The following is a 13,120-nucleotide window of genomic DNA, read 5'->3' on the forward strand; positions in this document are numbered from 1 at the left end:
CAGCGTGGGGCATGCCAGCTCACGTAGCGCCCTCCCGTACATATAGAGGGCATCTATGAAACTGCAGGTCTGCCTATAAATTTGGGTGTCACCACTTTTGGGCCCCTTGCCTTCCCCCACCAGTGCCATTGCAGTGGTGAGAACGCTGTCAAAATATCACCAGCAGTCCAAGATGAGCTGCACCTTGCTGGCAGACCAGTGGGTGTAGTCATGGTCAAGGAATGCAAGTAGCTCACCCCTGGGGACCACCGGGACCGAGAGTTCTGCATACTCCATAGAACCTGCTGGTTCTTGGGCATCCTCCTCCTGGTCCTGGGGCTCAGTGGGCTCCTTAGGCACCATCTGAACCCCCCAGCCCACTAAAACCCCAGACTCCAGTTGGGATTGGGAGAGCTCTGCAGCCCCTTGGGACAGGGGTTGGGGTAAGGGGGCGGTGGGACTCCTTCACAAGATGGTAGGGTAAAACTGGAGCCCCAGGGGCTCTGTGCAAAGTCCCCGACAAGATTGGCCTGTTGATTGGGGGACCCCACCCTGACCCCCTCTGGTGCAGGACTATGGGGAAGGGTGGAGGTGAGGTTTTTTTGGGAGGGGGAGGGAACACGCCCATCAGGCACTGGGCTGGCCTCGGCATCTGCCTCGGGGTCCCAGGAAAGGGGAATCCCTCCCTCAGGACTCACTGGGGTGAGTCCCAGGGCCTCTGTATCCCCCAGATCAACAGAGGGAGGAGGCTCCGTTGCTTGGCCTTCCTTTGGGTAGGCCAAGGCCTCAGCCTCAGGGCTTGTGGTCTCAGGCGGTAGGCTCTGGTCAGCAGAATGAGGGGCTTCCTCCATGGGCTCTTGTTTGGGACTGTCCAGTAGCCCCAAAACCTCCTCCATGGGGATCACCCTTTTGATCTTTCCTGGGGGTGGGGTGTCAGGTGCAGCTAGGGAGGCCCCCAGAAGCTGGGCCATTCCTTCCTCACCATGTGGTGGTCTTGGGAGGTGGGGAGGAGTCCTCCCTGTCAGAGGGCTCCAGCTGCGCATGGGCCTCTCTTGCCTTTGTGCCCAGAGGGGACCTGCACCCAGTCAGCCATGGGGTGGTCCTCAGGTGGACAGGCTCCAGTAGGAGAAGGTGAGGGTTGGCGGGGTGGGGCAGCTACGATGGGGGCATGACTAGGGTTGCAGGGCTCTGCTTCCTCTCTCCCCTTGGTTGCTGCTGCCCTCCCCAGACTCCGCCAATCTTGGTTGTCGGGGAAAGGTCCTTTGAGTTCACTGGGGGCTCATAGTTGTGGCTGTGGTGTCAGGGGGGCCCCGAGGGGAGAGGGTTACTGATGGTGGGGGCACCCCTCTTGCCAGTGGGACATGCGGATGCCCTCCCTGACTGGTCCCTGTGGCACTCATAATGCAAGTGCCCCAGGGCATGGCCCCAGAAGCACTGCAGGTCCCCCAGTGTATAGAAAATCCTCACCAGGACCCCCTGAAAAGGAATTTCCAGGTATGCCTCAGCCTCCAGCCATGCTCCCAGCACCAGCTGGATCCTAACCTGGCGATGGATACAGTGCACATGGCGGAGGCCGGGGATCTCATCGCTTCAGCGAGAGGGCCACTGGGGAGATAACTCTGCCCAGGGTTTGGAGCTGGGGGAGCAGGGCCCAATTGGGGATATAGAGAGGGACAGAGCTGAGGACCATCCTGGTCCCCAGCTCTTCTAGAGGCTCAATGGGGACATACTTGCCCTCTATCCTCTCCACCGCCTTTTGTGCGGTGGCCTCTGAGGCAAGGAAAAAGACCCCCCTTACCATGAAGGTGGGAAGCTGCCACGATCTTGAGGGCCCCCACTACCCAAGCCAGGGCCTGCACCTAGGTCTTGAAGTGCAGGTTGTCTTGTTTGGGCAGTTGGCACTTCACCCCATGCCTGCGGGTGAGTGCCAGAAAGGGGGCCTCACCACCTGAGTTGGAAAGGCGGTGGTGGAGGGTCCAGGGCCCCTGGTTTCAGGTCTCCCCACAGCTGCCTGTGCATAGCTGTGGTTCCTACCCCAGGGGCCCCATTGGTGGGGCCAGGGCTAGGGCCAGGGACAGGCTGAGTGGGTATGCTGGCTGGTCAAGTGCATCTGATCCCCTTAGGTGCTGGTGGCCTAGGCTTGGGGGCAGGGCCCTTTCCCTTCCCATCCCCAGCTGTGGAGGAGGCTGAAGAGGAGCCCTCTCCACTGCCCTTGCCATTGCCCTTGGCCCCTGATGATGGGAGAGGGGACTTGGGAGCCCCTCTGGAGAGGGCCTGGCTAGGGGAGTCCCACCTGCCCCTGAAGCAGAGGTTGCAGGCTTCTCCACCGCTGAAGGAGGTTGGTCTGACTGTGCCTCCGGGGTGGAGGCTGCAAGGGCATGCATCCCCTTGGAGGCTTGGCTGGGATCTGCCCCCATTGTGGGGGCTGCAGGAAGCTCTGTGGGGGCATCTGGCCCCCCCCCCCCCACGGGTCCCCCGAAGGTTCCTGCCCTGCCATTGTTTCACATGAGGCCAGGGTAGACAATAAAGAAAAACAAAATATCCAGTGGGGCTGGTGAATCTAGGAGGGGCAGACTAGGGAGGAAGGAATAAAACCAGGAGGGCTATGCTTTGAGAATGTGGGTGAGGGACCGCATGCAGGGACCATGTGCTGGCCCAGGCCAGGCAGCACGAGCAGCCTGGGCCCGGCAGGACCTGGCTCAGCTCTGTGCAGTCCCTGCGTGCTGGGCTGGCTCCTTGTGCTGCCCGGCCTGGTGCATGGGGACTGCACGGAGCTGAGCCGGGTCCTACCATTCCTAGGGCTGCTCATGCTGCTCAGCTGGGCCAGGCAGCACGAGCAGCCCCAGGGCCAGCAGGACCCAGCTTGGTTCCACATGGTTCCAATGTGCCGGGCCATGTCCTGCTACTATATGAATGGCTCAGCCGGGTGGCAGAGCAGCCCCAAGGGCAGCAAGATGCGGCAGGGCCCAGCATGCAGGGACTGCATGCCGCACTGGGTCCTGTCACCATGGGCTTGGCCCGGCTGGGCTGCAGAGAGGCCCCAGGACCTGGCTGGGCCTGGCATGTGGTCCCCGCATGCCATGCCGGGTCCTGTCACCATGGGTCCAGCCCAGTCGGACAGCAGGACCCAAGGGTGGCAGGACCCAGCTGGGCCCAGTATGCAGTCCCCACGTGCCTTGCTGGGTCCTGCCACCATGAGACTAGCCCAGCTGGGTGGCAAGAGCAGCCCCAGGGCCAGCAGGACCTGGCTGGACTCAGTGCACGGTCCCCCCATAGTTGCTGTGAAAGATTAGTTACAGTCCCTGGGCGGGGGGCTGGGGCCCTCCAGAGTGGAGCTGGGACCCTGGAGGGGGGGCCCTCCAGGGTGCCTGGGACCCTGGGCGGGGGGGCCTCCAGGGTGCCTGGGATCCTGGGCAGGGGGGCTGGGGCCCTCTGAGGGATAGGGGCTGTGGCCCACCAAGGAGGAGCTGGGGCCCTGTGGGGGGGCATTCCATGTGCTGCGTGGGGGGCTGCACCCTGTGGGGGTCAGGGGACACACCCCCTCCTGAGCAGCCCCCCCACAAGGTTCCCCCCACACCCACAGTCCCCCCAGCAATTGCCTCACTCCTACCCACAGATCAACCCACATCCCTCCCCACACACCCACCTACCTTCCCCCACACCCCTTCTCAGGCCCTTCCTGCAAACACCACATCCCCCCATCACACACCCATCATGTGTGAAGAAAACCAAAAGCACACATCAACACATATAGGTATTTAGAATTTATTTTTTCATGATGATAGAGACATTGGTAGGCTTCCAAATTGCTTTAACATTGTAAATATATCAATAAAGCATTGTCCAACTGATCACGCTCTCGCTCTCTCTCTCCCCTCTCCAGATGTGTGTGTGTGTGTGTGTGTAGAGTGGTTTTTTGTTTTAACCGTGGAAGAACATGGATTTTGGAGTATTTTAAAAAATGGATTTGGGATGCTGCTGCAGCAGTCCAGCTGGCACAAGGGGTAGTATCCCCAGGTGCCAATTGGCTGGGCCGCAGAAGATCCTGAGAGCGAGTAGCCCTGAACTGCTTGCCAGGGCAGCTTTTTGTATGGATGGGGCCAGGACAGGGCAGCTTTTTGTACTGCTGGGGACAGCACAGGTGCTGGCCCTGGGCTCTAGCTCCCCCTGGCTGCAGATCTGGGAGGAGCCAGGCAGGGTTATTTTGCCCCAAGCGGCACAATTTGCTCCACAACAAAGTGCATGTCGGAGCAAGTGCACTGAGGCAAAAAGCCCCAGCTCAAATTTGCACCGCTTCTATTTGAGCTGCTGCAGGTGCACGTGCTTTCATATGTGGACGCACTTATAGTGTCTATAATCTGTGCTATATGAAAAAGAGCATGAGTGAGCTTTGTTTCTGCTTCCTGTCATTCACCTTGAAAAGGATGCCCCATTGTATGTTGTAGCTCCCTTGTATTATTGTTATCAACATCAATTTTTAAAAAGCTTGAATTCCAAACTTCTTCCCTGTGATTTTTCCCTTCAGGAATTGGTGTTCCTACTTGCGGTCCCGACTGGTCACATACATAGCTACCTGTAAAAAAGAGAAATATGTTATTAAGTCCCAGCAGCCTTGTCTAAATGGAGTCCCAGACTGCCAGAAGATCATGTAAGTATCCTGGTAAAGCCAGTAAAAGCAGATGTATGTTTGTTTTGGATACTGAAGGCAAAATTTTCAAAACTGCCTAGGAATGATATTTATTACATAAATTTAGGCATCCAATTTAGAATAACTTCAACTGGAATTATGGCCAGATTAAGGAACCTATGGTATTAAGGAACTCATTGAAGGCACTTCAGTGAGTAAGTGAAGAACACAAGTCTCATTTAAAGTTAGTAAAGAGATATACTCCTAAAATAATCTACATACTTTTAACTGATCTGACTTTAACCATGAATGCTGCGTGCCCCTGGAGGCTGGGGGGGCACAGCAACCACCTACAGGTGGTAGCATCAGTGGTGGGGGTGATTGGGGACTGCCCACAGATGCTGCCGGTGGTGTTGGTGGTGGTAGGGGGTGGCAAGCAGCAACTGCTCGCAGGGGCCACAAGCAGTGTTGGCACCGCTTTTGGCAGGGGGTGCACCGCCAAGCTTAGGGGGTGCACATGAACCTGTGTGCAGCAAGCAGCAACTGCTCGCAGGTGCCACAAGCAGTGTTGGCACCGCTTTTGGCAGGGGGTGCACCGCCAAGCTTAGGGGGTGCACATGAACCTGTGTGCATCCCCTATGCATCCCCAATGCTTTAAACACAAAAATAGAAAGGCTGAGGTAATTATTAAGGGCCTGGTCCTACACACCCTTACAAACACTCCACTTTATGCAGTCTTTCCATTGGGTTCATTAGGATTATTTCACAGTGCATCCAACCAAATGGGTGCATAAGTATCTGAAGGGTTAGGGCCTACAGGCCCAGTGGATGCCATTGCATGAGAAGAGAGTGGTTATTAAAATAATAATGGCAAGACCTTCATGTGGCAGGGCACTTGAGGGCCTGCCACTTTAAGAGGTAAGGCAGCCTGCTGAGCCACTGGCAGGTGGGGGTCAGGGCTAATTGCAGAGCCAGCTAACCCAGGAGAGAGCTGCCCATAGAGCAGGGAATTTCAAAATTTTATTTTTGGGTATGCACTGCAACACTTCAGGTACAAGCAGCTGGGCAACACTGACTCAAGGGCCATTTTCTTGTTGGAAAATAAATAAATAACATATATAAATTATTTAATAAAGAAAGAAAACAGATCTGTATGTGTGTGTGTGATTATATATCTATATCTATAAATTATTAAATAAATAAAACAGGAGCGTCCCACAGGAGTGTGTGGGGGTCAGGGCCCTCCATGTGCTTGGCGGCAACCTGGAAGTGGACCGGAAGTACTTCCAGTCCACTTCTGGGTCTGCTGGGTAGCATGTGGTGGGGGTGTGCCCCTCCCAGCTTAGCAATCGGCCATGGGGAGACCCTGGGTGCCGCCCCCGACCCAGGAGACACCAGTCACTGAGCCAGGGGGGACATGTGGGAAGAGCCCCAGCGTGCTCCCCAGCAGACCCTGAAGTGGACCAGAGGTGCTTCTGGTCCACTTCCAGGTCTGCTGCCGAGTATGCTGGGGAGCCCCCCTGCACTTCTGTGGGATGCTCTATCTGCCCCATCATTGCAGCATTCACGAGCTGCCTGGTACCTAGAGGTATGTAGAAAAAACATTTAAAGCTGTGTCTATGCCCAAATCTTTCTGAATCAATTCGGAGGGTTCCAATTTGATTCAGAGAGATTAAAAGGTCCTCTGATAAGATTTGGATTCGGAGATTTGGCCACTGAATCAGGCCAAATCTCCACCAAATCGAATCGGGGACCAAGGCTTCACACAGCCCTATTGCATTGTTGATAGCTACATGAATATAGTATACCAAATATACTACCAGATAGTCTAGAAACCCCAGAATTTCTATGATTTAATCTAACTCCAACACTTAAGGGAAACTGTTGGACTGTAGAGCAAGTAATGGAACAGGCTATTGGAGTTCTGACAGCAACAAGGTTGACCTTCCACCTGTGTGTCTACCTGGATTTACATACACAACACTACAGAAACTGGCATCTAGCTGCTAACAAACTCCCATATGGACTGTATCACAATGATAATGTAGCCTTATGAAAGATGGCTGTATCAAGGAGCCTTTGTAGAAAAGTCCACTCTAATAAAAGAAAAGTGTTTGTACCTAAGGGTGGGGGGGAGGGGAAGAGGAGAGTGCTCCTATCACATGGAGGGTCAAAATGCTTTGCCAAGTAGCATAGATACAGTTTAATCTCACTTTAATCTGCTCCCTAATCTCTCTGTCAATTGTCCAGGTACAGGGCAACTCTGAAGCCAGTCTACCAATTGAAGCAGAAGGTTTTAAATTCTTTGGACTGGAAGTGCTGCCCTGGTTATATCGGCAAGGACTGTAAACACCATGGTAAGGAAAGTCTAAGAACAAATATAAGAGTTAAGAGTAGGTAATGGTGGTGCTGGAACACCAGCAGAACATCTCTTTGGGTTTTAAGGTACTAGGAACAAGAGATCAAAGCTGGTCAGAAACACTTTATTTCTAGTCTTTATTCCATTTCAGATGTCTGTGATGCTTTTAAAAATCTTGCTTGTGTTTTAAACTGGGAGCTCCCTGCTGTTGGGGCATGGGGACATTGTCCTCACCTGGGCTCCAGTAGCAGAGCCCGCCCTGGCAGTAGCCAACTGCAGGGGGCAGGAGCAATCTCTTGCCCTCTACTGCCTGGCTGGCTGGGAGTAAATTTGCTCCCAGATGGCCATGTACACGTGCTGTACTGTGCAGTAACTACTCAAGTAAATTTGCTCTAATCATGAGTAAATTTGCTACCTATAAATACAAGTAACAAATTACTGTGCAGTAAGTGCCACCGTCTACATGTACAGATGCTTACTGCACAGTAATTAGCTCTAATCTCCAGTAAAGCATCTCATGTAGATGTGCCCAAAGATATATGGGAGGTGGCATCTTTAAAATCAATACTCTGTAATGTGCCTCAAAACAAGACCAACCAAACAAAACTGCCTGTAAACTGCAGTTGGTGCAGAATGTTGTGATAGGGGTGCATCACTAGCAACACAACTCCAGAATCTGCATGGGCTCCCAATAGTTTTCCAGGCACAATTTGAGGCATCTACTTGACAAAAACACATGGATGGTTGTTTTTGCAGTTGCTCCTCAACTCTGGAACTCCTTCACTCCTGAGGCCAGGCAGGACCTGGATATCTTTTGGAAGTGCTGTAAAACCTCTCTGTGCAGGCATTTAGCAAACTAAGCTAGGGTGAAATATTGTTTAGGGAGATCTCTGTTTTACCTTGATCTTCTCGTTCCCTTTTAAGTTGTTTTGTTCTCATCACTCTCCTATTTTTATAAGTTATTCTGTCATCTTCTTGTAAACAATGCTGAGCCTTTGTCTGGAAGGATGGCATAGAAATCAAATGAATAAATAAACCAATCTCATGTTTACCTGAGAGACAGCTGCAAAGGTGAGCTCATCCAGACAATGCTCCGTTGGCCCCAGCTGGTATTGATTCTGACCCTGGCCCATGCTGGCTAAATACTAGCTCTAAGATCCTTAAAGAGGCTGAGCCATTGCTGAATGTAAATACCATTGGAGTTGGTTAATCCGTCACTCCAAAGAGATCTGTGATGATTAAGCATAACTAGTCATTTTCATATGTGCACATGTGCTAAATAAAAATGTGAGTTGCTCCAATATGACTAATTGCTTATGAGTGACTGATTACCAGTAGTTAGCCATTTTTACTTTCTTGTAAAAAATGTTTTGCATGCCCCAGCAGGACAGTGAGAATTATTTTTGACACTTATAAAGGAGGAAAAATAATACAAAAATTCTAACTGCAAATTGTATTCACTCTGGCCCATTCTGAGAACTGTGTGATTACAGATAAATGCTTACTGTATGGCTTTTTACTTCAAAAATTGGAGTAATCTCTGTATAAAAATCGCACGATTTATAGTGGAGTGCACTCTTTTGCCACTTAAAAGCATGATGGGATCTGATTCACGATCCCAACAGTTGCACTTCCTGGCATGCCACACATATATGACAGGATGCATGATTCTGAGATTGGGAATTAGATCACAATTGCACCTTGCTAGTGCAGGGGGAGCCTGGGATCATGAAAGCTCCCCCTACACCAGAAATTTAAAAGCAGGTGACCACAGTTGGCTGATTGTCAGCTGGGGACCAAACTGGGGTCTAGAACCAACCCTAGTGCAATCCCTGGCCCCTGCCAAAATCAGCCGATTGTCAAAACCCTGCTGGACAACGCATACAGGTTTACTCATCCTGGCACACAGAGACCCTGAGGTTGGGCTGCCATAGCTCAGTCCCAGGGTTCCCATGTACCAGGATGAGTAAAAACTGCCTGTGCTGCCCATTTGGGAGGCACATATGGTTTTAAAGGTCCTGGAGCACAGGGTCCCTGGGATTGGGTTATGGCAGCCTGCTCCTGGAGTCCCCATGAGCCAGGATGGGCGAGTGAAAATCGCATATGCAGCCCAGGGGCCCATTGTGGGGAGAGCTTTAAAAACCATATGTGCAGCTGGTTTTTGACATCACTGGGTGCATGGGGACCTCAGCACCAGGGGGAAGTTCCTTGAACCCGGGGTCCCTAGGTGCTGGGGATGTCAGAAAAACATGCATGCAACCCAGTTATATACGTGGTTAGTAAAAATCTGGGTTTCAATGAGCCTGAGATCAGGGAGATACTCCCTGATGGTGGGCTCACAGATTAACCAGATTTCACTGTGTTGGCTACAAATGTCCAACTTGGGATCCTTAAAATTCTAGTTTATTAGGCGGATTGAAACACTGTAATCATAAACCTTGGGGCTGGTCCCCACACACACACACGCACACATGCACACACATACACACACACAGTAGCAGGCTACAGAGTCAGGTATACCTATCCTACAAGCACTGGAGTCTGTCGTTGAGGCTTCTTTCAGCATGGTGTTATCTTCCAGAAGGGGGTTGCTGGCTGGTCCTTCTGGCTGGACAGGTCTGGTCGAGTTGGAGATCAAGAGGGCACCCCTGAGGGTCACTTTTCACTGCCTTTTATCTGTCCTTGGCAGACTTTGGTGACTCCCCAGTTTTCAGGTTTGCCCAATCCAGGGGTCATTGACCCTCGTGGGACTTCCCCCCCCTCGGTGGCTACTGGACGGCATCTGTCAGCCCTAGGGGTCATCTGCATGAACGTGCTGGTTTGGGAGTCCGTTGATGAATTTTGAATAGGGCTCTGGGAGCGGATGATCTGGAGATACTCAGCCCAAAAGTTGGTCCCTGGCGTTGATTAACTCAGGCCAGGGCTTCTAGCCCTTGATCAGTGAGGTTTAGAGATTTCCAGGTTGTTACATTGTCTTCTATTGAGTTCTTCGTTGGTTGATCTGCAGCTCCCCAGGTGTTAATTGCTGTGTGCTACCTTGTTACACATTCAATCACTGATTCACTCGCTCTTTCAGGGGCCAGCCTGATACAGAGAAGGACAGTTTGATTCCTGCCCTTGTTAACATTGTTACAATGTATAACTTACTAAAACACATTTAGTTGAAAGTTGAAAGGTGAGGAGTATAAAATATAAGCTACAAATGCCATGGCACACAAATAGATAAAAATACCAAACTACAAGGGGAGATACAAAATGCACACATACAATTTTTAAAACACAATTCCTTATCTTAAAGTGAAAGAGAGAGGAAGGAAGAAAAGGTAGAAAAAGAGAAACATATCCAAAGAGGGGAGAGCAAATGCAGGCAAGAGGAAAAGGGGGCTTTCTGCTACAACTGTTATATTTAAAGAAATCCCCATATTCTCCATTTGCAGCAGATACAGGCAAGATTATCAGAATCACAAATAAGATGGATTTGTTTGAAAATGAGGATAAATGCTTATTTTGTAACAAAAGCCTTAGTGTGGCTTGTGGGTGCATGTTAAGCTTCAGCTACCTGCCTAGGGCTTCAAAAGAAAATATAGGGCATTTGAGCTGCTTTACTAACTCTCCTTTAAAATAATGTGTTCCTATATTTTTTTGGAGGTGCATCTTTAATGTTTTGGAGATACAACTCCTCCCCCCTACCCCTTATTGTGCTCCTCAGGCTATAGAAATCTCTCTTCCACAGTGACTGCATGACAGATCCCATATAATAAAATAAGAAAGAAAATGTTATGGTTCTTTTCTAGATTAGATAATGATTCATCCCTGCCCTGTAATCAAACATTCTGTTTTTGGTTTGCTCTGAGCCTTCTAAGGCTTTTGACTGATGCATGATTTATTTGATATCTACTTTAGGTTCTTGAAGCATTTTACTTCCAATGTTAACTTGATAAAAGTACCAGATTGTACAAGACTTTGTAATTGCAAACTTTGTGAGCCAGTAATTTGGCATCACTCACGTTTTGGTTCCCTCTAGGCTTGAATGTTAAAGCATCATAGACTTTTGAATCTGGTACTGAGATACATGATTCACACCCCTTTTGCCTTTCCTATCATGTTTCATAACAAAGGTGTTACAAATAGATTGGCCACATGTTGACCATTATATTTGGGCTCTATGCTGAGGCAGCAAAAAAATATAAACAGCTTGTGTGAGAAAAAAAAATACCATGGTTTAAGTGCAGAAACTCATAGCATCACTCAGTTTAAAACTCAAAGGCTGTGTCCAGATGAGCACAGACGTGCAGTATGTGGCACTGGAGATGGGTCTGCAGCGCCACACACCGTATATGCTGGTGTTCCCCTCACTGCTACCTTGCAACGTGATGTGGGGGAGGAGGTTAACCCTGGGAGATCCCGATCTTGCCTCACACTCACCTGTATGTGCTCAAAGACTGCTTGTAGAATGGAACAAAAATGTGCACTCTTGTAAAAATCCCAACTTCTCTTCTGAATTGGGCTTGTTTGCTTTTCATATGTTCCCTACTGGTATTGTCAAATCACTGAACAAGATTAATTTAAAATTAATTACCTTTTCACTATTCAAGATCATTACAACACCAGTGGAAACTGTTACAATAAAAAGTCTTATGAAATGTTCTTAGATTGTAAGATTGCAGCTGCTGCTTCTGAACTACATTTAACAATTTTAGTCGCTTGCTCTCGTTTATCAGTATCTTCAATGCAGCCAGCTGTTATGGAATAAGACTTAGTAGTTTTCAAGGCAGAAACTATTTCTTTTTTTAATGATGTTCCAAAATTTTTAATAATTTTGCTTTTTGCATATTTTTGCCCAAATCATGATAATTAATTTCCTTTGCTGGGGATTCTTTAGATATGTTCTTTTATCTCAAAGTGATCTTTTCTAAGAGTCTTCAAGTGTAAAAAAAAAAATCCCATTTTGGGATTAATAGAAATCATCCACTAAACATGTTTTATCTATTCTGTATAGCCTTATTAAATCAAAAAGACTTCCCTAATCAGATACAATCCTATCAGAGAGTTAACTTATCATTAATATAGAAAATCAATGCTATGATTTCTAAGTTTCTTCATATAGGATAGCTATATTTACATATAGGATAGCTGTATGAACACACATTGCTGGTTTTTCTTCTTTTTTTTCTCCATGTTTCACTTGTACACTAGGATGCTATTCCCATTTGAAATGGAAAAGATTTCCAAGTAAAACAGCCTTTAGCAGAAATAATAAACAGTCAGCTGAAGTGGAAGAGAAAAGGCAGTCCTGCTTTGTGTTTTTCCTTTGAAAGCTGGTGCGAAAATGGAATGTTGAAAATTTTTTTCCATTGCTTAAGAAAAGAAAACCCTGCTGATTTGTTTGCACTGGATTAGCATTTCCATGGAAAAGGCTAATTAATGGCCACTTGGCAGGAACAGTCAGAGAATCAGTACTCAGTTTCCTTTTCTAAAGCTTCCTCCCTCTTTCTTAAACTGCACTTGCATCAAATTACTATTGCCGAGATGTGTCCACACCTACCCTGGGAGCTACCTCAGTGGCAATTTTATTTGTTTGCTTCTTTCAGACTGTAACAGGGGGGCCTCCTCCTCAGAGCTCTGCCAGCTACCCTGCTCCTGGGGTAACCAGCTGCTTTGTTTGCCTAGATGGAAAAAGATGAGAGTTGTTACTAAGGTGGGAGGCTACCCATTACTCACCCTGCTGACAAGGGCCTTAATGCCCACTCCGACCTCCCCTCCAAGGTCCCATGCCTCGCAGATGTTACTCTGTGTGTGTTAACTCTCTGGCCTATGGCTAGAAAAAATTGGGTGTACAGTTGTAGCTCTATCCTGCTGCCCCGGGGGCTGCTCACGCACCACCCCACTCTCATCGGGGTCCCACTCAAGCAGCTGGCACTCACCCAGCCTCTTCCATACTGCCCTCTTGCTCAGGGCCACATTCATACTACCCAGCCTCATCCAGCTTCGGGCTTACATCTCCACACCTTGATCAGCCCCGGCGCAGTCTGTTGGGTGTCTCCTGTTAGCCTCTAGGCCTGTGCGAAGCAGCTAGTATTTGCTTTGGATTCAGATTTCATAGTTTCATAGTTGGTAGGGTCGGAAGGGACCTGAGGAGATCATCTAGTCCGACC

The 13,120-nt window shown here is 49.3% G+C and overlaps 1 protein-coding gene across 1 annotated transcript in view; it reads left to right on the forward strand.

Annotated features, from left to right (window-relative positions):
- Window positions 1–13,120, forward strand: part of MMRN2 (multimerin 2) — a 68,677-nt gene that overhangs the window by 35,880 nt on the left and 19,677 nt on the right. Inside the window, 2 exon segments of the mRNA XM_025210987.1 lie at window positions 4,505–4,627; window positions 6,857–6,963. Of these exon segments, the coding sequence (XP_025066772.1) occupies window positions 4,505–4,627; window positions 6,857–6,963 (230 nt within the window).

This window comes from Alligator sinensis, unplaced genomic scaffold, assembly GCF_000455745.1.
Source record: "Alligator sinensis unplaced genomic scaffold, ASM45574v1 scaffold374_1, whole genome shotgun sequence".
NCBI classification, from domain to species: Eukaryota; Metazoa; Chordata; order Crocodylia; family Alligatoridae; genus Alligator; species Alligator sinensis.